At 38.8% G+C, this 25,371-nt stretch overlaps 1 protein-coding gene across 2 annotated transcripts; it reads left to right on the forward strand.

Moving 5' to 3' along the window:
* Positions 1-350: 350 nt before the first annotated feature.
* On the forward strand, positions 351-24,997 carry zranb2 (zinc finger, RAN-binding domain containing 2). Of its 2 annotated transcripts, XM_078407349.1 has the most exons (10): positions 351-652; positions 3,990-4,042; positions 6,757-6,865; positions 7,353-7,435; positions 8,332-8,408; positions 10,719-10,850; positions 11,514-11,665; positions 13,421-13,507; positions 22,045-22,212; positions 22,453-24,997. In XM_078407349.1, exons 1-10 carry the CDS (start codon positions 582-584, stop codon positions 22,514-22,516), a joined length of 996 nt encoding a protein of 331 aa, XP_078263475.1. In that variant the 5' UTR covers positions 351-581; the 3' UTR covers positions 22,517-24,997. The 2 variants fall into 2 exon arrangements, with proteins under 2 accessions (XP_078263475.1, XP_078263476.1); XM_078407350.1 differs by lacking the exon at positions 3,990-4,042.
* The last annotated feature ends 374 nt before the right edge of the window (positions 24,998-25,371 follow it).

The following is a 25,371-nucleotide window of genomic DNA, read 5'->3' on the forward strand; positions in this document are numbered from 1 at the left end:
CAAAATAGGCATATAATGTATTTGATCTGCTTATTGCCATTCCTGTTTGTTTACTACCCTTTACAATTCATGTCCAAAGCAAGCTTTGGATTCCCTGTTAGAATAGCTACCAGAGAAAAAATGTATATACTTTGAAAAAGTAATACTGCTAATTATATATCAAGAAATGTTGTCTATTTTGATGAAAATGAATTTGTGTTTTCTGAAATCCTTGTACCTTTAAACCTAATGATCTCTTGAAGCTACAGCTGGGGGCTGCTGTGGGAGCGCCAGCCAATCAGCACTGGGAATGGAGCCGGTCCTCCTGTATCCCGGGGAGCTGGTCCTCCTGTATCCCGGGGAGCTGTGCGGCGGCACCACCGTGTTGCTCTGTGGCCTGTGATCGAGCAGCTTACCCGACTCTGACATTTTACTCCCGGTGGACGAGGCAGATTGCCGGGTAAATTCGGGAGGAGGGTGATGTGCGTCTTCCCCGGACACTAGCCGAGTGGGACGCGAGCATTTGTCGTCGTTGAGCCCGGTTGAAGGTTACTTTCACTCTCTGTCGAGTGGGCCTCACCAGCCCCATATCCGCCTCTTCAATGGAAGCGGAAAAGATGTCGGCGAAGAGCTTTCGCGTCAGCGACGGCGACTGGATCTGCCCCGATAAAAAGTAAGACGTCTGAATGCCGACGGACGGAGGGAGGGACGGGCTGGGCCGAGATAAAGTTGGGCAGGGGTGGAGTTGGGCCGGGCCGAGGTTGGCCGGTGTTGGGCTGGAGTTGGGTTAGAGTTGGCCTGGGCCGGGCTGGGCTGAGGTGGAGTTGCGGGAAAGTGATGTTGAAGAGACGAGGCCAGGTGGATGAAGGGTCTGTTCTGGGCCTATATACGCTGTGTAGCCCCCACCCCCGGCCCGGCTCTGACCGGTTCCCTTTCCTGACAACTCTTCGCACCCCGAACAATACGTGGTCGCCCGAAAATATGTTTAAATAAAAGGGTAGGCCAACTTATAACCACATGTAGTTAATTCGGGACGTATAGCTCGACCATTCGGATTTTTCTGCAAGATACAACGCTATCACCGCGAACCGGGTTTCCACATGGCAGACGATGCATCCCATAGCAGCCGCAAATCCATTCCGCCGGTTCCCAGTGGGTTCGTTCGGATGTGTGGCTATTATAATTTGGGCGTCTGTAAACATGGGAAGAGGACCTGTAACAAGATTCGCCAAGTCGCTCAATAAACTACTTGGCAGTAGTCAGTACTTCAATAAACTCAGCAATTCTCATCAAACACGTAGTGACGATTTTTAAAGGTTTACGCTTCTTAAAGCGATTATTGTACCACTGTTCGAAGAAAATTATTAATTTTATTTTTTAATAAGATCTGCTTTGTGTAGAGGCTTTTACAATAGGTTTTTATCTTTGGAAATCGCTGTCACGCATGCAATTAGCGTTCCCAACTCTGAGGTGCTGTAATTACCTTCAATACATTTTGTTTTTTTATTCAAGATGTTTTCTCATTACTGTCTCTGGTTATCTACCTGCAAATTTGAGCTAGGTTGATTATCATCCGCCGACTATTGTGCAAATTATGGGGTCGTTACTCTGCTTGGTGCTACCTCCTTGCTGAAATTAACAACAACGCTTTATTCTGTTTTACATAGGAAATATTGTTATTTCATGTACTAATAAATTGTAGTAAATAGTACACAAAGTAATAGTAAATTAGATTGTTATGTTTATTAATGATTAGTGCCAGCTAACTTTGAGTAATTAAATGTACAGTATATAGAACACATACATGTCATAGTTGGGCTTACTATTGCAGGTCTATTTTTCTCCAGTTTAGGCAGTTAGATTACAGAAAATACAACAATGTGGTAACCATTTAAAAGTAGCCTGCTACTTGAGGAAATTGTCTCTGTATTTTATCAATTCCTCATAACATTCTTTGGGAGTGTATCTTGGAGGTTTCCTGAGATTTCCAACATCACAAAGGCTATCCTTCACCTTGCGATTATCACCATATGATATCAAGAAATAACCGACCACTTGATACTGCAAAGTCAAGAGACACGATGATATCCCAGACAGCTCTTGTGACCATATCTGAAATTATTGAAATCAGCAGCTTTTCCATTTTGTATCACAATTGTTCAATTCTAATAAAGGATCATCAACCTGCAACTTTAGTTTCATTTTAGTTTAGAGATACAGCACGGGAACAGGCCCTTTGGCCCACCGGGTCCGCGCCGACCAATGACCCCCGCACACTAGCACTATCCTATACCCACTAGGGACAATTTTTACATTTACCAAGCCAATTAACCTACAAACCTGTATGTCTTTGGAGTGTGGGAGGAAACCGAAGATGACGGAGAAAACCCAAGCGGGTCACTGGGGGAACGTACAAACTCCGTACAGACAGCACCTGTAGTCAGGATTGAACCCAGGTCACAGGCGCTGCATTTGCTGTGAGGCAGCAACTCTACCGCTGCGCCACCGTGACCACCCTCTCTGCAGTCTCTCTCTGCAAATGCTGCTCGCTGCTATGGAGAGTGAAAATAAGTAAGGATTCCAGATTTCTAGCATCAGTGGTGACTTACTTCTCAGTTTGTTTCATTTCCAGCAATTTTCTTTTTTTTTTTACTCTCGTCATTTTACTTACATTTCTGGACAGATCAACTGTCATAAACAAGCTTTCACCATCCACACACAGTTGGCACTTCCATTCAACCTTTCCTAGTTTCCAGTCTATCAACATACTCGTTCTCCTTCCTCCTTGCAACTTAAAACAAATTTGACTTCTAATCTGTCATGAAGAGGTATCCTCAGCCTGAAAAGTTTACTCTCTCTCTCTCTCACTGCTGACCTCCCTATGTCTATCCAGTATTCTGTTCCTCACATTTTTGTCCCAGTTTTCTTTTGTTGCGCATAATCTGTGAAGTGAATATGGAAATTAGTGAACTGCACACGCATATTTAATTCTTCCAATGTGGGCAGTAGAATTCCAGTGCTGATAACAATACTACAGGAATAGTCCAAAAAGTTTGGAAGTAAACAGATACAAAATGTTCAGAATCTTAAGGGAAATTCCTTTTTAACTTGCCAGAGTTGACAATTGCTGATGTGGAAATAGTACTGAATTTCAAAGTACATTTCTGCAGCTGTTAATTATAATTGGGTGTAAGCACAACTCTGTCTATCAATAGCTTTCATTCTGAGCAAATAAAATCTTTTCCACCAGCCATAAAATAAGCTCTGGATTTCATCCTCCTTTATCCTCCAAGCAAATTGGACCAATTCCACACTGAGGAAGCTGAGTTTTCCTCAATCCATTTCAATACCAACTGTTTCTTTTTAAACATGCACCTTTTTAACATGGCGACTGAATGAAACTTTACTTCTCCTGATTCGCCTGCAAATTAAATCTAAACTTAATTTTCCATTTGACACCTCAGTTGACATACTCGTGTACTAAGAAGGGTCTCGACCCGAAATGTCACCCATTCCTTCTCTCCTAGATGCTGCCTGACCGGCTGAGTTACTCCAGCATTTTGTGATACCTTCGATTTGTACCAGCATCTGCAGTTATTCTCCTACACTACTGGTGTACTAATGTCATTCTGTCTTTTACTTTAAAAATGTCAGTTTGTTCTATTTTTTAATTAATTATGTTTGACTGAGATGAGTATTGAGGAGAGCAAGTACAAAGTAGTTAATTGTTCCAAAGCTGCTTGTTGCCTGGTGCTTTAATTCATCCTGACCTGACTCAAGAAATTATAATCTTCTGGTGGTAAAGTTACTTGTCTAGAACAGTGAAGGTTGGTTCTGGAAAATATGCACTTTTAAACATTTGGTTTGAAACTGAAACAAGAAATTGATGTATGGAAATTCTAAAACTGTTGAATTGTAATAAGAGCTTTCCAAAAAAAGAAGTTCTAAATGGAAATACTGTTCTATTTAAAACCAAGCTATTTGCTCATTCTTTTTACATTGTGTCTTAGATGTGGAAATGTCAATTTTGCAAGAAGAACAAGCTGTAATAGATGTGGAAAAGGTACGTGGTACAAGGTTTGATCCGTGTCGCTAATCTTTCATCCATGTCATTATAGATCTCTTTGGATCCATTTACAAATAATTGAATGGTTAAAAAAAATTCTCCTCAGACCTTGTGATAGTGATTTATCTGGATGCATTTGCTCTGACGGAGGGTGTATAGTGGGGGCAGGGAGGGGGTTTCAGCTTGCTCTTCAACCATGGGAAGCATACAGGCTTGGACATGTATAAGTTACAGCATGGAAAAGGCAGTTTAACCCAACCAATCAATCTTAGCGTTAACGTCCAAATATGTATTGTTCTGACTTGACATAGCCATCCTGTTTGAGTAAGCCTTTTACATTATTTGCCTGTCCCGTGTGGTCATGAACATTTTTGCATAATGCTAACCTAAGGAACTAATTTCACAGCTTTGTAACTAAATTATGCGTAGAGGGGTATGGGCCAAACAAGGGCAGGTGTAACTAGTGCAGCATCTTGGTCAAGATGGGCCAAAGGGCATGGTTCCATGCTATATGACTATGTAAATATGATTCTCCTGCTCTTCTGACATCCACGGTCAGGGCAAATCGAACAATTTTACACCATTACAGACGTAGTCCCGCTTGTCACTTTTTAAAGTAGAATTCGGTCTCATTATTTGTCACTTTTGGTATCATATGTTTTTCTTTTAATTTTCTAGCTATACTTTAGCTTGTGCTTGTGACTTTAGTTGTAAGCCCAAAAGTAAATGGATGGTGTATGAACCATTTATGGTTTCCTAACTATTTTTGGCTCATGTTTGTGTTCTGTTCTTGCAAGGAGAGCAGTTCTCTCATCGTTGTCAGGTATAATGAGATCAAAAGTTATGGAGTCGTCGTAAATTATGATAAAATATTGATTAAACTGCTGCTCAATATTTTATTCCATTGGGGATTCTCAATCTGAATCGAAACTAACAAAGCTCATGCATTTTAATCTTCTGGATCATTCTACAAGTTTCTAAGACATGACCCGCCCATCACAGTCATGCTGACTCTCCCCAAATAACTCATTATTTTCCAAATGCAAGTAAATCCTATTGAACTTGGACAACATAGGAATGTGCCCTTTGGCCCACTATATCTGCCAAATTTTAGGTCAAAATAATCTAACCTCATCTGCCTGCACAGAATCCATATTCCTCAATTCTCCATATCTATGTATCTTATGTATAAACCTAAGAATCCTGTCCAAAAGCTTCCTACCACTGATGCAAGGATCAATATCCTATAGTTTTAAGGATTGTCCTTTTTTCCCTCCTTAAGCAAGGGAATATCATCAGAGGGATCCTGATCCAAAACGTCACCTATCCATGTTCTCCAGAGATTATGCCTGATCTATTGGGTTACTCCAGCTCTTTGGCTTCTTTTGTAAACCAGCATCTGCAGTTCCTTGTTTCAATAACATTGTCTACTTTCCAGTTCTCTGGGACCTCATCCCTGGCCATAGAAAATACAAAGATCTTCATCCCTGCAGTCTCCTCTCTTGGCGCTCTCAATGACATGAAATAGATCTTATCAAGCCCTAGGCGCTTATCCATCTTAATGCTCTTCAAAAGACCTTGGTCTCAAACTGCCCTAGCATATTAGTTTACTGTGCACTTTTCTCACTATCTTCCATGTCCTCCTTGGTGACCACAGATGCAATTAAATGTTTAGTGCAGCACCCTATATTCTCTGACTCCAAACATAAATTACCTCTTTTATCCTTGCATTCTGACCTTCTCCCCGAATTTCTCTTTTGCTTAATGTATGTATAAAAAACTTTGGACTTGACTTTAATCTGACATGCCAATGACATTTCGTGGTCACTTCTGGCCCTTTTAATTTCCTCCTTGAGTCCCGGTGGCTTTATATTCTTCAAAGGCCTTGGCTGATTTGATTTTCCTAAACCTTGCATATGCTTTTTTTTTAAACTAAACTTTACAGGCTCTCTCATCATCCAAGGTTTTCTTGCCTTGCCATACTGGCTCGAGTATGACTTGCCATACTCACTAGCACATGCTGGTTCTGAACTCTGAACATTTTGGTTGTTAAATAACTCCTAAATATTAAATGTGGACTTGCCCTATAACAGTAGTAGTAATTTGGCAGGTCACTTAGCCAATTTTCTACCACTGCTGATTGTGCACATCAAATATTTTTCTCTTGGAGAGCTTGGTTTGGAACATTCTATGCTTGAAACAACTAGAAACAAGTTTCAGTGGTGATTCAGAGACTCAGCTTTGAATCAGCCCAGACTTCCTCATGTACAGTGAGATTGTTCCATAATAAAGAATATGCTCTGTTATTGTGTGAACAATAATAGCGGTGACTTGCTATTTATTTCTTTTTTTGTTTCTACTTTTGAAGATATGAAAATGAGCATCATTGTATTGAAAATGCCTAATTAGGTGGCTTGTTTGGACAGTTGTGCTGTCTTTTAACTAAAAAGTGATCAGACTGAGGTTATTCACCACCATGTCTAAATATCTAACACGACTGCTACTAATTTAGACCAACTTTCCTGTATCATGTCTCTTGTTTATTGCTTTGATTGGATGAACCTTGTTTTATGATTTTACTGGCCAGATACTTATCTTGTCATGCATTATGACTGAATGGTAACTTGCAATGCAATGCAAGATATCATATATATCATAACATTTCAACTTGGGAAATTTTTAATTCTATATTTTGTGCTTTTTTAATTAAGAAAGAACATGTGAAGCAAAGCTAATGAAGGCTGGAGGAACCGAAATTGGAAAGACTCTTGCAGAAAAAAGCCGTGGCCTTTTCAGTGCTAATGACTGGCAGTGTAAAACGTAAGAGTTAATGCAGTACATTGAAAAATTAAAGGTAGACACAAAATGCTGGATTAACTCAGCGGGACAGGCAGCATCTCTGGAGAGAAGGAATAAAGAAGGGTCTCGACCCGAAACGTCACCCATTCCTTCTCTCCAGAAATGCTACCGTTCCTGCTGAGTTACTCCAGCATTTTGTGTCTACCTTCAATTTAAATCAGCATCTACAGTTCTTTCCTACACTTTGAAAAATTAATATACATATTTTTAGTACAAAAAGCCACAGTATTTGCAAAGTAACATGTCCTCTGTAATTCTAGTTATATACGTTTGTGAAAAAGTAGGGCATGCTTATGCACTTTCACTATAGAAGTATAACGATTCTCAAATTCTGATTTGGAGAAAGAGCTTGTGTACTAATTTAACACTCTGTTTCACTTACCTGAAACAAAACATAGAATCCACACTTATTTTGGTGTTGTAATTAATGATATAAATTTATTTTTAGCTGTGGAAATGTGAATTGGGCAAGAAGATCAGAGTGTAACATGTGCAACACTCCAAAGTATGCCAAATTAGAAGAAAGGACTGGTAAGATTGGAATGTGTAAATTGTACCTTTATTAAAAAGAATTTCAGGGAATTCTTACCGCAACCGTTTTCAAAACTATTAATATATTGGACTTGATTGCTGACTGTGAACTCTTGTTTGGTTGTTACCATTTAATTTTCTTCAGATTGTAATTGTGTCTAACCTGATAGTCATTTAAAAAAAAATAAAGATGTGGATCTGAACACCATTTGCAAATCACATTTTTCATATGCATATAATATAGCAACACTGCTTCAATGAATAATGCTGAACTTTAAATTTTTGTACAACTGTTTTAAATTCCCATCTTTGACCAAGCACTTCTCGTTCCTCCTAATGTATACTAGTTTAGGTGTACATTGTTTAGCCTCCACATGATTTTTACATTAATAGTGCTATAGAAATGCCCTTTCTCTGGTTAAGTGAGGCTTAATTTTTTTCATGTGACTAATTAGAATATTATATATCGCCTTTCCAGAAAGTAACTTTCGAATAAAATGTTAGTTCGCGTAACTGAATTTCTGGGGCCATATATCATGTTTGATGACTTGTAGGTGCACACATGCTTAGATCCATGACCTTGTAATTGTATTGCCATGAGTAGAGTATAAATGTAACTTGAACATAAAATGGAAATCAGCTTTGCAGCAATTTTAAATTCATCTCTTGATTTGTATTTGTTACATGATCTTTCATTTGGAGTTTATTAACTTACAATCAAATCTTCATTTGTTTAAATGTTTGGCCTCATTATTTAGGAAATGGGTACAGAACGTGTCTAAGTTTAGTTTTAACAGTTTAGTCTAATATTTGTACATGTGATGCTGAACTTAATTTGAAGGATTGTTTAGGATTAGAATTTTTAAATGTTTTCATATCACTTCATTTCCCTACAGGATATGGAGGTGGATTTAATGAAAGAGAAAATGTGGAATACATTGAGCGTGAAGAATCTGATGACGAATATGATGAGGTGAGGAACTTCTTGTCTTAAAATGTAATTTCATGGCCAACCTTGTTCTTTTGCAGCAGAGTAAGAGACCAGTAATAACATCCTCCTTCCTATCTCTTTAGCATGGCCACTTCTTTGACGTGCGGGCAGATATTTTAGTTTGTTTTTTTGGCCCATTGTCAATCTTGCATGCCATCTGCATTTCCTCTGCCTTTTTTTTCCAATTGTATTACATTTGTGTTCCACTTAACTAAAAATAAAAGCCTACCATTTGCTAGCTTGTTCTGCTAAAGCTGTTGTCAACCTATGATCTGCTCTATATTTTTGGCATTGCTTCTGTTTTTTAATGAGATACATATTCCCATTCAGAGTATTGCTTTTCCATCTTTGGCGAGATGGTGTGGGTAGCCATTTGAACTGCTATAATGAATTTGCTAAAGTTACTCCAATATTAATGACGGTTGGGATGTAATTAATTTAAATGAATGTCAATCTAAGAAGCAGGAGATGTAACACCTGTTCCTGTACCTAAACCCACTCCTTTATCCAGGGACCCCAGTAGTCCTTCTAGGTGAGACAGGTTCATGTGCACCTCATCTACTGCGTCCATTGTTCCCAATTTGACGACCTGTACATTGGTGAGATCAAGCATAGACTTGACAATTGTTTCGCTGAACACTTAGGCTCGGTCTACCACGGTCTAAGGGATCTCCTGGTTTCTAACCATTTTAATTCCCCCTCCCATTCCCATGCTGACCTTTCTGTCCTAGGTTTCATTGTCTTAGTGAGGGCAGACATAAACTGGAAGAATAACACTGAGTATTACAGTGCAACAATATGAACTTTCTTCTCCCTTTCAGCACCCTTTCTCCTCCTCCCCTGTGCCCCACCTAGACTCGCACCTATTTCTCCACTCCCCCTCCATCTACATTGCCTCCTTTGGCTTCACAATTTGGAATTTGCCTTACCCGAGTTCCAGACTCTGCTCCAGGCCCGCAGCCCGCACAATGTAGGCTCCTACAGCACATGGTCTGACTCCTGGGTCCTACTGCCTACCTTCCCCCACCCCTCTCTTTGCAGGGAACCATGGTAATAATTCGACTGGGTCTTCCATTTCCCTACCCGTGGTGCTCTTTTAATCATGTTACCCATGCATTGAGCATATTGATTTTCTGAATATGTTTTATACTTTATGAATAAAGAATAAATAATAACTTGCAGGCAGGAAAACTCAGTGGGAATGACAAGTCTCTTTCCTGAAGGTACATTTCTTAGGATGGCTAGTCATGGTTCGACCAATTCTGGTATTGGTTCAAGGGTTATTGGAGCTGAATGTTGGACTTTGCAGTGGCATTTGACCTTTAGTTGGTAGTTCTCTACATTAGCCTTTTGTGCATTCACTTCGCAGATTTACTTCCCTGTTAAATAATTGGGAGGGCCAAGGCTGGCATCTTGTAACAGTTTGTCTTAATTTTGCCGTTGTCCTTAGCCACTCCGTCTCTGCTAGTCTTTCTCTCCAGCACCAGTTTCTACTTCACGTAATTTCTAGAAGCCTATCCCCTCGCTCCTGCCTTGAGATGGTAGAAGTTTCCAGATGTGCAGTCTGAAGAAGCGTCTCCAATCGAAACGTCGCCAATCCATGTTCACCAGGGATGCTGCCTGATCTGCTGAGTTTCTCCAGCAATTTGTCTTTCCAAAAGATGGGATGAGAGAGATTTTTTTTACTCATCGGTATTTGTGTATTGAAATTAATTCCTCTTTGAAAGAGAATTCCTGTTGGCGTGTTTCTTTTATTTTGACCAGAGGTTCACTAAGATTTAATTCAATATTGTTATAAAGTATTAGCAAAGTTACCATTTGGGAAAAAAAAAAATCAAGTCGCGCAGTGGCGGAGTGGTAGGGTTGCTGCCCTACAGTGCCAGAGACCCGGGTTCAATTCTGACCTCACCTGCTGTCTAGGATTTGTATGTTCTCCCTCTGACTGCATGAGTTTTTTCTAATTTCCTCCCACATTCCAAAGACACGCAGGTTTGTATGTTTTTTGGCTTCTGTAAATAGTACTTAGTGTGTGGGATAAAACTCGTTGGTCCGAGAGGACTTGGTGGGGCCTGTTTCCACACTGTGTCTCTAAACTAGACCACTGCCTCACAACATCAGAGACCCGGGTTTGATCCTGACCTTGGCTGCTGAGTGTGGAGTTGGCACGTTTTCCTTATAACCGCATAGGTTTCCTCCAGGTGTTCTGCCCCGAGTATTTAGTAAGTAGATGCAAAAGTGGGATAACATAAAACTAGTTATCAATTAATCATTTTTTTTAAATTTCAAAATTAGTTTGGAAGGAAAAAGAAGAAATTTCGTGGAAAGCTAGGTGGACCCAAACCTATACTACAAGAAGAAATTGAAAGTGAAAAAGATGATGATGAAGATGATGAGGAAGGGGATCTCTCCAAATACAAACTAGATGTGAGTACTATTCTGTTTTCCAGATAATCTTTTTAGATGGAAATTGGGTCTCATTGCTTAGTTTTATCAAGTGTCAAAGTAAAAGCCACAACCTTAATCTCAGGAGTGTGCATATGGAAGATAATGCCACGTACAATTTGTCCTTGATGATGATTTTAGCATGTCAATAGTTTTCCTAGCAATACCCTTTGGAACCTGAAATTTAAATCTTTATTTCCCGGGGGGGGGGGGGGGGGGGGGGCTTTTTTTGTCTCCAGTTGTTTTAAGACAATTTAATTTCTGCTGCAACATGTTTTGTTCATTTCAAAGTTTTTACTTCCAGTTGAGTTGTGAATGTTGTTACTATATCTTATGAAGCAGTCCAGGTTTCCTTTATTGGCTTTTGCAAAAGAAAGCTGATTCTTAACAGGTGATAAGAACGGGGTACTGATTGAGAGTGATCAGCCATGATCGCATTGAATGGCGGTGCTGGCTCGAAGGGCTGAATGGCCTACTCCTGCACCTATTGTCTATTGTCTAAGAAGGCTGTCTTAAGCTAGTGTATTTAGGGTTTAGCTTTTTTGTTTGGAAGTGACTATGGAAAAATTGAAGTATGGCATGGAATTGACAAGATTTGAAAGTCAATTACATATATGAAAGGCATAGTTTTTCAATATTTCTTAGGATGAAGATGATGATGAAGATGGTGATCTCTCAAAATACAATCTGGATACAAGTGAAGATGAAAAGAAACCCACAAAAAGCAGGAGTCCTTCCAAGTCGCACTCCTCTCGATCTTCATCATCCTCCACTGCTCATTCCAGTTCAAGGTCCAGGTAAACGGGTACAGGTCAAGGGTGACACCGGGCAAAATGTCAGTATCAGTTTAACTTCTTTCTTTTAAATGTTTGTTCATGTGACAAAAAAATTAAGTCTTGCATCAAAAGTTACATTCCTTCCTTTAGGAGATGACTTTTAGATGGTTTCTATGAGGTCATTTAAATATTACAGTATAAAATGCATTCCAAACTGTTTAAGGGTAAAAAATAAATTGTGCTTTATCGACTTACTCTTATTGGGTCGTAAAGCTTGTCTTAATTTCCAAAGTTGTCAGATTTAATTTTAGAATTTGTCTCCTTTATTGAATATGTACTAATCTCACTTTAACTGTTGTCACATTTTTATTTTTCTCGTCACACGTAGAATGAAAATGCTCTTTGCTTCTTTTACATCAAAGCACCCAAGTGTCACTCATTGGTCTTTTTATATCTATCTGCAGTCGCTTCATGTCCTGTTAACTTGTTAAAGATTCCAATTTGAAAAAAGCCCATTTTTTGAAATTCTTTTGAAAGTTAGATGTGTTAAACCGTCTATGAACATTGAAAACTTCAAACAAAAGCATAATTGAGGCGACTTTGGGCCCATCTCCAATTTTTTTTCTGTTACTTAATTTTTTGTTATTTGCAGACATTGATTGCATATTGGAGCTAAATTCTGCGCTTAAGACATCTGATAAATACCTTGTACATCAACCTTCATTTTAGTTTGTCTCTTTCCTATTGTCAAAGGATCTGAGGGGCTTTTGTTATAAAATTCTAATTTTGAAATTTCAGGGTTTTTCCTACTTGTGACAACTCATTCAGAAATTAATTATTATGGTACCTGGCTCCCAAATTTATTTGGATTATCCGGTTAAATTTCATCTGCTACTTGCTTTCTAAATTATTTGGAAATATAACACATGTTGTTCATTTTGAGGCTGCCATCTCTTGTTATTTATATGTGCTTTGCTTAAAATCATTTATGCGAATAAAGCAAGACACTAATGCTATAATTTAATTTTCATTATTTGAGGCCATTAAAACTAGTATTTGACCATTTAATATTGTGAAATGATTTTTGGAAAGTTGAGATGTTAATTTTGAATATAACTAATTTCATTGTGTCAAAAGTGCCACTGAAAGCGAGCGGAGATAAGGCCATACTCATATGATCATTTAAGCAGTTTTTTATGTTAAGTAATTTACTTATGGAAGTTTGCTGTCAGAAACAACTTATAATGGAGCCAAAGTAAATGGTTAAAAAAATGAAGAAAATAAGGTTGAGAAATGAAGGACTTTGCTTCTGTATCTTTCTCATAGCATTTTTCCAAAAGTCCGAAACTAAGTCTTAATTGTGTGTGTTTCCAAGTGGTTAAAGGGAAACAACGTTTTGTGTACTTTTGGAAAAATAACTGGCTCTGAGATTTCAGCAGCTTTTTCTGATTGATAAAAAAAAATTGAGTTTTCTATTTAATGTTTTATAAATAACAATGCAGTAGATTTTTAGGTGGATGTTCAATTGATGTTCTATTAAATCCTTAATTTGATGGATTTGGGTGTACATTTATGTAAGGAACCATATTGCAGAGAGTTTAAGTGCACTGCTCTCTCAGCTTGACAATTCTATTTGATTGTTTTCTTTTGTCAGTAATTGTTAACTGCAATGAGTTGATTTTAGTAGATGTGAAATTGAAACATACTTCTGATTCCATTTTTTAATGCTATATGAATTTTAAACTTGCATTGGAAATTATTGCCATTTTATTGCAGATCCCGGACCAGAAGTTCTTCTACTTCCAGATCCAGGTCACGTTCCAGCTCCAGAGGTCAATCTAGATCACCCCGGTCAAAGTCAAGGTGAATGGGGTAACATTCTCTCCTCCTAGGAGAGTTTCAAAAGTACTTCTGGGGAAGAGCTTCTTAGCTCCTTGTGACATTCATTTCACAACTAGTGCCATTGTCGCTTAAATAAGACTACATTTTCATTTACAACTGCATCCGCTTGAAGATATTTTATAGCCCACAGGAGTCAATGTACTATGCCATCACTTTAATTTTCTGCATGAATTGATATCTCTATCCCAGTTACAGTTTAAGATAAATTTGCTTCTGTGATTGACCATGTAATTTTTTCCCCGCCTTCATCTCCTCTTTCTCACCCTCTCCTACCATTTAAATGACATATAATGGTGCTCCTTCTCTCCTGAGGACTTTGGGGGTTTTTTCTTCCCCCCCTCCCCCCAAAACAAAAAGAATGCCAACAGCATAGGTTTCCCCCATATAATTTATTTTCTAAATCTTAGAAACCTCAACCAAAAGCAAACAGGTTTGAAGAATCTCTTGTTTATAAATTGAACTGTTACACCATGCTAATACTATTTATGAATGTTCACCCTAAAGTACTAATATTCTTTCTACTGTGCAATGTCTGGAACTTGACAACAAAAGCTTTGTGTAGTTGTGACACAGATGAGTTGGGCTGAAAACATTATCCCCCTTGAGTTCATGGGGTTATATAGCTGCACATCATGGAAACAGGCCCTTCAGCCCAACTCATCTGTGCCAATCAAGTTGCGCAACCGAACTAGTCCCACTTACCTGCGCTGAGTCGACATCCCTCCAAAACCTACCTACCATGTACCTGACGATGTATCTTTTCAATATTGTAAGTGTACCCACCTCTACCACTTCCTGTGGCAGCTTGTTCCATCTAAACACCACTCTTTGTGTGGAAAAAGTTGCCCCTCGGGTCCCTTTTTGAATCTTTCCCCTCACGCCTTGAGCATATGCCTTTGATTTTAGGCACTCCTACCCTGGGGAAAAAGATACTGATTATTTATCTAATCTATGCCCCTCATAATTTTATCTATCAAGTCTACTACACTCCACGGAAAAAAAGATCCAGAATATCCATCCACTCTAACTCAAATCCTCCAGACCCAATAACATCCTCATTTTTTGCACACATTTTTCTAGACGAGATATAAGCTTAATATTCCATGTATCTACGATTTTCATAGAATAATACATTTTTAATGACCTGTGAACTTAAGCACCCAGCATTAACTCTTCATTTTCACCATTGAAAAGATGGTGTGAAATCTCATTTTGGACATACAAAAAGACTCTTAAACTTTTAACAGACTGCAAGGATTTTAAGAAAGTTTAATTGTTGAAGGTCATCTTTCACTATCATTCTCCTGATTTTGCATGAATATTACATAGGCTGTAAAACATAGGTTCTGAGACTTTTTATATTTTGGTTAAATACTTTTTCATTGTCAGATAGTTCAGATTCTTTCTTTTCTCTCGCTCTCTCTCTACATTTGTTTTATTTTCAACATTGTATGTAGTAAATAATTGGGTATACATAAATATTTAATCTATACTTTAGTTTGATGTTTTTCATTTATTATGGGGCAACATTAAACATTAATGTAAAACTAATGGGTTTGTAGGTTTATTGTCCTCTAAATTGCACCTAATGTATAGGGAGTGGATCGGAAAGTGGGGCAACATTAATATGAATGGGTGATTAATGGTCAGTGTGCACTCGGGCCGAAGGTCACGTATTCCAAGCTTCATTTGAAATAATCAAATCAGTCTTATTTAATTATGTGACACAGCATTATGTATGAGCAAACTTGGACCTCTTTCAAAGCAATGCACCGGTTTCATTTTACTCATTTTATTTTGTCAATAAGATGTGGGGAACTGTTCTGACCTGTACATTTCATACCTCACCATGGTCTCAGCCACATAAGAGATCAATTTGCATTAAATTGCATGGAGCATTTCAATCAAATAAATGTCTGTTATAAATGGACCTTTTTTAAATGGTTCATCTGTAGCACTTGACCTTTAAAAGCATAGGATCACATTGACATTGACATTGAAAGTTATTGTGTTCCATTTAAAAAAATAATACTTTAAGTGTGGGATAGTTTTTGTAATTACTTTTGCTCCAGCTTTCCATGTTTTAGTAACATAATTAGTGAGATTTTATAAATATTGTTGACATTTTATAGCTTCAAGTTACAAAAAAAGTTGCGCTGCTTTATTTTATATTGTTGCATGACTGCTTTTGCAGAACATTAATCAAAATTGAATCAGAATGAGAATGCTGACTACCTTTTTGATGTAATTTTCTCGTTTGTCCACAAAGACAATTAAAAGGGAAGGATGAGGGGAGAGTTAACGTTCCAGGTCAATATCATCAAAATAGTATTTTTAAAAGTTGGTTTTACATTTTTCAAGTTGATTCCTCAAATTCATATTAAGATCCATGTTGCGCAATCTTTATCAATTAACGGAAAAAAATAAAGGCAAAATTAACTATAATGTTTAGGGAAATATGTGGTAGCAGGAGTTCAGACTATTGGACCATTCAGACCACTTCTGGGCAGCGGTGACCTGTACAAGTGAGATGGGTTGCACCTGAATGGAGGAGGAACCAAAATCCTGGCAAGGAGATTTTCCAGTGGGAATTGGGAGGGTTTAAACATGGGTGGGATGCAATGCAGTATTGAAATAGATGAGGTTGAGGCAAATATAAAAGTTGGAAAACAGGTTTCTGTAGACTGGAGCATGGCAGGAAACGAGGGTGGTATGATGGTTTAAAATGCATTTATTTCAATGCAAGAGGCATGGCACGTTAGGCAGATTGAACTCATGGCATCGTTGGGACTGATATTAGCTGCAAGAATAAATGGGTTGAAATAGCGTGGGGTTTTTATTTTGCATGTATCAAATGAGACTGCCAGAGTGCCAAAGGCTTGGAAGAGTTTGGATTTATCATATCATATCATATCATATGTATACAGCCGGAAACAGGCCTTTTCGGCCCTCCAAGTCCGTGCCGCCCAGTGATCCCCGTACATTAACACTATCCTACACCCACTAGGGACAATTTTTACATTTACCCAGCCAATTAACCTACATACCTGTACGTCTTTGTTAAGTTCGTTCAGGAGCATTTTCTTAAATCATTTGTAGGCAGCCCAACTGTGCTCAACCTCATGTGAAATGAGACTGGGCAGATGAGGGAACCATTTTGGGACCAGTGAGAGTAACCTTTTTAATCTTCTGTGTTGAAATGGTTACTGAAGGGGATAGGACTGGTCCAAAAGTTGAAATCCTAAATTGGGCCGAGGTCAATTATTATGGTACTGGACAGCAATTTTCCGAAGTTGATGGAGGAAGATTATTTGGAGGTAAGTGGATATCTGGGAAGTGGGAAGCTTTTAAACACACGATAGAGTTCAGGATTAGTATGTTCCTTTTAAATAAAGGCTAAGGCTGGCAGGAGTAGGGTACCCTGAATTGTGAGATAATGAGGCTCTGGTCAAGAAAAAGGAGGGAACGTATGTTAGATATTGGTAGGTGGGATCAAGTGAATTCCTTGACTACGTGGTTTAAGAGTATTTGGAGGGAAAGCAGGAGGGCAAAGGGGAACATGGGATATCTTTGGCAGATAATATAAAGCAAAATCCTAAGAGTAAGTATATTAAGAACTACGGGTTAAATTGAGAAAGAAATTGGTCCCTTCGAGGATTAGTGTGGCCCTCTATGAGTGGAGGCGTAGGAAACGAACAAGATGTTAAATTAATATTTCTCATCTATTGATCATGGTGAAATAAATGAATGTTGGGGAACTTGAGGGCGGTGATGATGTCTGGTAAAGACCACATTACCGAACAGGATTGCTGAAGGTTCTAAAATGCATTATGGTAGATAAATCCTCATGCCCTAATCAAATGTTTCCCAGGGCATTGTGGGAAGCTAGGCGAGAAATTGTGGGGCCATTGGCAGAGGTATTTGTATTATTGATAGCAAATGGTAAGGTGCTGGAGGTTGGCTAATGTGGTGCCTCTATTTAAGAAAGGTTACCAAGGTAATTACAGATCAATGTGCCTTACACCAGTGGTACCACAAAATGCTGGTGTAACTCAGCAGGTCAGGCAGCACCTCGGAGAGAGGGAATGGGTGACGTTTTGGGTCGAGACCCTTCTTCAGACTGAAGAAGGGTCTTGACCCGAAACATCACCCATTCCCTCTCTCCTAGATGCTGCCTGACCTGCTGAGTTACTCCAGCATTTTGTGATACCTTCGATTTGTACCAGCATCTGCAGCTATTTTCCTACATTTACATAGAGAAAGAATATTTTTAGAAATGCGATTACGGATAGTTAGCATGTCTTTGTGTCTGAGAAATCATTTCACCAATTCATTTTGAGTTTTTGAAGAGGTGAACAAGAAGATTGGGGGCAGCATGGTAGGTATGGTCTACATGGACTTCAGCAAAGCCTTTGACAAGGTACCACATGGTACGCTGTTCTGGAAGGTGAATCACATGGGATCCAGGCTGTGCTTGCCAACTGATGCAAAATTGGCTTGAGGCTAGGAAACAGGGTGGAGAAAGAGGGTTGTTTTTCAGACTGACGATCTGTTCCATGGAAATCTGTGCTGGGTTCAGTGTTCATATTTAAGTTGGCCATTTTGATGTGAATGTAGATGACATTGTTAGTAAGTTTGCATATATATATGACACTAAATTTGGATGTAGATGGACAGTGCAGAAGGTTATCTACAATTACAATGGAATCTTGATCTTAAGGGGCTCAGGAATAGCAGGTGGAGTTTAATTCTCATAAGTGAGGTACCTGTGCAGGGCTTGCGTAGTATGTAGTAGGGCCCCGGGGAGTGTTGTAGAACAGAGACAAAGCAGTGCAGGTCCATAATTCCATTGTTGGAAGCGCAGGTAGACAGGGTGATGAAGCGGGTGTTTGGTACGTTTCCCTTCATCGGTCTGGGTATTGAGTATAGGAGTTGGAACATCTTGTTATAGGTCTAAATGTTTTCACAGGGTGGCACATACATTGAAAGAGCTACCAGAGGAAGTGGTAGAAGCCGGTACAATCACAACATTTAAAAAACACTTAACACTGGTATATGGATATGAAAGGTTTAGGGCGGATATGGGCCAGGCACAAGTGGATCTAGTTCGGATAAGCATCCATGTTGGCATAGATAAATTGGGTCCATGACTACAATGACTAAGCTCAAAACTTAATGTGATATAGAAGATAGACACAAAAAGCTGGAGTTGGCTGCTACACTTAATGTGATATAGTTTCCCTTGCTGCTAAGTTCTAAATTCAAACATAATATGATGTTTTAATCTACAAATTGAGAGAGAGAAGGGAAAATCGAAAGTGTCAGTATTACAGTATAGCAAAGCGGATTACAGAGGCATGAGGCAGGAGCTGGCCAGATTTGACTGGAAGGAGGTGGTGGAACAGCAATGGCAGGTATTCCTGGGAATAACACAAAAGTTGCAGGATCAATTCATCCCAAAGAGGAGGAAAGATTCTAAGGGGAGTAAGAGGCACCCGTGGCTGACAAAGGAAGTCAAGGACAGCATAAAAATAAAAGAGAATAAGTATAACATAGCAAAGAAGAGCGGGAAGCCAGAGGATTGGGACTCTTTTAAAGAGCAACAGAAGATAACTAAAAAGGCAATACGGGGAGAAAAGATGAGGTACGAAGGTAAGCTGACCAATAATATAAAGGAGAACAGTAAAAGCTTCTTTAGGTATGGGAAGAGGGAAAAAATAGTTACGGCAAATGTGGGTCCCTTGAAGACAGAAGCAGGGGAATTTATTACGGGGAACGAGGAAATGGCAGACAAGTTAAACCGGTACTTTGGATCTGTCTTCACTAAGGAAGATACAAACAATCTCCCAGATGTTCTAGTGGCCAGAGATCCTAGGGTGACAGAGGAACTGAAGGAAATTCAAGTTAGACAGGAAATGGTGTTGGGTAGACTGATGGGACTGAAGGCTGATAAATCCCCAGGGCCTGATCCCTTGGGTCTGCATCCCAGGGTACTTGAGGTGGCTCTAGAAATCATGGATGCATTGGTGATCATTTTCCAATGTTCTATGGATTCAGGACCAGTTCCTGTGGATTGGAGGGTAGCTAATGTTATCCCACTTTTTAAGAAAGGAGGGAGAGAGAAAACAGGAAATTATAGTCCAGTTAGTCTGACGTCAGTGGTGGGGAAGATGCTGGAGTCGATTATAAAAGACGAAACTGCGGAGCATTTGGATAGTAGTAACAGGATCATTCCGAGTCAGCATGGATTTACGAAGGGGAAATCATGCTTGACAAATCTACTGGAATTTTTTGAGGATGTAACTAGGAAAATGGACAGATGAGCAACGGAAGGTGGCACTCATAAGGGTCATGTTGATGCTTAGGCACCGACCGTACAAGAGCTGGCTGCTCTTAAAAAGGAGGTGCAGAACTCTTACAGTTTGGCTTTCTGCCCCACCAATTGTTCAAGCGCTTTTGATTGCAACATGTGCCTTAATTTAGTTCAACAAAGAAACTGACAAGTTACTAAAGTTCCAAAGGTGGATGTAGTGTGCCTTGACTTTCAGAAAGCCTTCAACAACGTCCCACGTAGGAGATTAGTGTGCAAAATTAGAGCACATGGTATTGGGGGTAGGGTACTGACATGGATAGAAAATTGGTTGGCAGACAGAAAGTGGGGGTAAATGGGTCCCTTTCAGAATGGCAGGCAGTGACTAGTGGGGTATCGCAAGGCTCGGTGCTGGGACCGCAGCTATTTACAATATATATTAATGACTTGGATGAAGGGATTAAAAGTAACATTAGCAAATTTGCAGATTACTCAAAGCTGGGTGGCAGTGTGAACTGTGAGGAAGATGCTATGAGGTTGCAGGGTGACTTGGACAGTCTGAGTGGGCGGATGCATGGCAGATGCAGTTTAATGTGGATAAGTGTGAGGTTATCCACTTTGGTGGTAAGAATAGGAAGGCAGATTATTATCTGAATGGTGTCAAGTTAGGAAAAGGGGACGTACAACGAGATCTGGGTCCTAGTGCATCAGTCACGGAAAGGAAGCATGCAGGTACAGCAGGCTGTGAAGAAAGCCAATGGAATGTTGTCCTTCATAACAAGGAGTTGAATATAGGAGCAAAGAGGTCCTTCTGCAGTTGTACAGGGCCCTAATGAGACTGCACCTGGAGTACTGTGTGCAGTTTTGGTCTCCAAATTTGAGGAAGGATATTCATGCTATTGAGGGCGTGCAGCGTAGGTTTACTAGGTTAATTCCCGGAATGGCGGGACTATCGTATGTTGAAAAACTGGAGCGACTAGGCATGTATACACTGGAATTTAGAAGGATGAGAGGGGATCTTATTGAAACATATAAGATTATTAAGGGGTTGGACACGTTACTGGCAGGAAACATGTTCCCAATGTTGGGGGTGTCCAGAACCAGGGGCCACAGTTTAAGAATAAGGGGTAGGCCATTTAGAACAGAGATGAGGAAAAACATTTTCAGTCAGAGTTGAAAATCTGTAATTCTCTGCCTCAGAAGGCAGTGGAGGCCAGTTCTCTGAATGCTTTCAAGAGAGTTGGATAGAGCTCTTAAGGATAGCAGAGTCAGGGGGTATGGGGAGAAGGCAGGAACGGGGTACTGATTGAGAATGATCAGCCATGATCACATTGAATGTTGGTGCTGGCTCGAAGGGCCGAATGGCCTACTCCTGCACCGATTGTCTATTGTCAGTAGGTGGCTCTGCTGTACTTGGAACCAATCCAGCGTTTGCATCATGGATTGTCGTGTAGTTCCATTTTATTTTCAAGTAGTGACAAAGGCCATTATCTTTCGCTTTTTAATACCCATAGCCAACCAAGGAGTTCCTATGATGATTGTTGCCTGAAATGACATGTGATATTTACAATATAACAATGAACAATATGCTTTATTAAAAGACTAAATCCTACATGTATTATGTAAAATTGGGTGGAAAATCAAGCTTTATATCAGTTACCATTGGTTCATATGTATTTTCACTTGGCGGTGCTTTTTTTCCCCTCATTCCTTGAGATCAAGGAGGAAACAGTTAAAATTAGAAATTCAGAACTGATATTTAAACAAAATGAATCAAATGGGGGGAAAAACAATTAACATAAATTGGTTTGAGCTGCTGCTTTCATGCTTGTTGGATTAGTGGAGAACAAGTTGGATATCCCAAGCATTGAAAACCTTTGAACCCAGGTCTTCTCTATTATGCCATTTTAAAATTGGTCTCTTGCTAGTTCTGCCTTTTGTAGGGTAATTAAATATAGTTGCACCTATGCAGTGTTTCTAAACTTGTTTTTTTTCCTGTCTAAAGCAGTGAAAATCTATAAACATGTTTTCTTTCTGTAGGTTCCTTTTTGAGATTAATTGCTAGGTTATAATGGTGTAATATTTACTGTGAAGTAACAAATAAATTAAAACACATGACAAATGTAACCTTTAATCTTCTGGAATGTTAGTTGGTGTAAATCTAACCTTCTAATCAATCAAAATCCAGTTCTAGATCACGCCGGGGGTCTTCATCTCCACGGAAGAGATCACGCTCAAGTTCTCAATCATCAACTTCCTCTGAAAGAGGCAAAAAACGAAGCCGCTCCAGATCGTCATCCTCCAGTGGCCGCAAAAAAACTAGACGTTCTGACTCAAGATCTTGGTCTGCAGAAAGGTTTGGGCATCTGTAGAATAAGATTAGCGTACAGGGTTAATAGATTTTAATAGGATGGCAGAAACTATCATTTTTAAAGCATACTTTTTTTAAATGTGATGAGTAGAATTTAAACCTCAGGATGATACAGGTTTGAGATATAAAGTACATGCAATGCATTTTTATATAGATTTGATAAGATGTATGCAGTTTCACTAAACTCAGATTTGCACACCTTGTTGATGTTTTTGTCTTTTGCAGGCGCAGTGGATCGTCTTCTGGATCCTCCCCCTCAGGCTCACGTTCAAGTTCTAAACAGAAATAATGTTTTAGCATCTACAATTTTTTTTAATTCAGTAATTTCTGGAAAATGCATGAAAACTTATTTTAAAGTTATTAGTGTCTTGAGCAAATTAACCTGATATGTTGTAAACATTAAAACAAAAAGCTGACATATGTCCTGATGAAATCTTGCTGATGTAATCTTAAACTTTTTTGTTGCTAGAAGTGTGTTAGAAATTGTACCCAGGTTTATTCAACGAGCATATCAAGCCATAATAATGTTTTTGAGGGTTGATTTTGATCTATTATCTTTTCAACTCTGTAAGGCGAGCAGTTACTAAACAGTATGTGATTTAGAATTGTCGTACAGAATGTCTTTGTTCATGTTTCAGATCACCAGTAACACATCATGGAAATGCAGGTGACCTTCTTGTTAAGAGAAACATTGAAGAGATTGGAAATCCCTCGGTAGCATTTGTTCAAAGTACTTTGCTTGCTTCACTAAATCAGCATGCAAGGCCTGGACTCTATAAAATATTTGCCATTTTTGTTAATATAAAATATTTGCCATTTTTGTTTCAACCAGTTGGTTGAAACTGGAATCCATGATTTTTTTTAAATTCCTCACTCTGCTGATTCAATTTCTTCGGCAGCTCCCAATCATATCCCAGCTTTGGAGGAGCATGCTAAATTTTGGGGGTAATTGTATCCTAAATCTATTTGCGACTCCATGCAGCTCTCTTTATTGTCAGCTCTGTATGAAACCATTAAGACTACTCCACAATATTGAGTGTAATGAAAACACAAAGGGCGACTTCTTCCAACCCTCCCTGCCTCCCACCTCCCAGAATCATTTTTCCATCACTAGTACACCAACTTGTATGTCTTTTATAGATCACAAAATACTTGCGTCTTCCCTTTTATTTCTAAATGTATGGGGGGGGGGGAGAAAAGCCCATCTGCAACCTTGGAGAATCCCATTTGCTTTTGAGAGGATTCAATTATCTTGCATAATTCTAGATCTAAGGTTTTTATTATATGCAACAGCATTAGGTGTTTTTTATTTGGGGTTGCTTCAGGAAATGTTTTTCACTCCATACTAGACTAGATGTGCACAAGTATCAAAGTGTAAAGAACTTGAGGAGTTAGAAACATAGAAAATAGGTGCAGGAGGAGGCCATTCGGCCCTTCGAGCCAGCACCGAGTTATGATCAAACATTGTATTCAGAGTCAGCCTGCCACGGAAACTACAACAATGTAAGAAATTGAGATAATGCCATGGTTTTATAGAAATGATCGCTCAGGGCAGTAATTTTGGATCCACCTGTGGGGATGAATAGAGTAATAACCGGAGTTTTACACATCTTGGAGTGGGGGCAGGCAGTTATTGAAGTTCCACTTAATCAGTTTGCCCCATACCCAAAAAGTAACATTTAATAGTTGTTATCTTAAATGCACTAATGCATTGAACCTTCATTCTTTAATGTTTTTAAATGTTGAGCTCAAGACTATGTGTATTCCTCATAATCAATTACTTTCTGTTCTTGAGAATTATTATGGCTTCATATCACTCTCTAATCTTGACTTGGTTGCAAGAAAATTACATTTGTGTCATCAGGCAGAAGCTCTGTTCTTCAGAACTCCAAATGTGGTTTCAGCTATGTTAACAGGTAAGTATTCTGGAAAAGTACTAATTATTTGTAAAAGATACTTAATTTACCAAGAAATTGCCAACCTGGTGTAACAGTGGACAGTGGTTTTATTGAATTTTACCAATCTGTTATCTTACAGGCAAGTAATGTTATGTTAGGCAAGTAAGGGATTGCTTTTATTTTCAGAGCAAAATACACATCGCATTATTGTTCTAGTTTCAAATGATCTTTCACATTTAACCTCTTCAACGCCTTCTTTCAGAACCAGCAAGTCTACACATCCATTCCTATTTGTAGTTCGTATGTCAACTTTAACAGGTGGCCAATATCTATTAGTGTTTTGGGATAGATTCAGCTCTGGAAATAATTGAAGATCTGATTTTAGCATAATTCCGCTGAATGTAGACTTGCAATGTGACTTTCATGAGAAACAAGATCTTCATAGACAATGATATTTAAAGTGCATAGTAGCTAAATTTACAGGATTACAGAAAGTAAGGTGTGTAAATTAATGACTTTCGTCGCTTTTTCAACACTATTTCTATAAAACAGAATTCAGAATTCTCCAGAAGTTTTCCGTCATCAGATTTTCACTGCCTAAAAATAGTCTATTCTTGTATTTAGAAAAAAAAATAGCTGAGGCCACTTGATTGCTGATATCTGGGTAGGGTTTTGACAACTTTATTAGTCTTAAGTTTTGGCTATTTGTAAATGGTAAAAGTGGCAATTAATTTGCTTGAGGTCATCAGCTTGTTCATCTAGTCCTATGTAATAGTTTCATTGGAATTGAAAACACTTTGTCGACCATGTGTATGTAAATACTTCCAATGGTACTTTATCACGTCTTGTTCAAGCACCAATAAAAAGAAATAAGTGGTTTGAACTAAATTTATCTGATTTTATTTGTTTTGAGTTAAGTGATTTGATTTAAATTAGATTTTAGGGAAGGGTTCTTAATTTGTTAAATGAGACCAATTATCTCTACATTGGAGTAACATGGTGTACTTCATATGCCTGTTTTTAAAATCTAAATTATGTAATTTCTCAAGACTGTTTTAATGTTCATGATAAATATAAGATAATAAGATAAGATTATGAAATATGATAAGGCTGCAGATATTGGAATAGAGCATAAGACAACCCACTGGAGGAACACAGTGGGTCAGGCAGCATCTGTGGAGGGAAATGGACAGGTAGCATTTCAGATCAGGATCCTTCTGACCGAAAGACCCTGACCCAAAACATT

This window comes from Rhinoraja longicauda, chromosome 11 (genome assembly GCF_053455715.1).
Source record: "Rhinoraja longicauda isolate Sanriku21f chromosome 11, sRhiLon1.1, whole genome shotgun sequence".
In the NCBI taxonomy this organism is placed as follows: domain Eukaryota; kingdom Metazoa; phylum Chordata; class Chondrichthyes; order Rajiformes; family Arhynchobatidae; genus Rhinoraja; species Rhinoraja longicauda.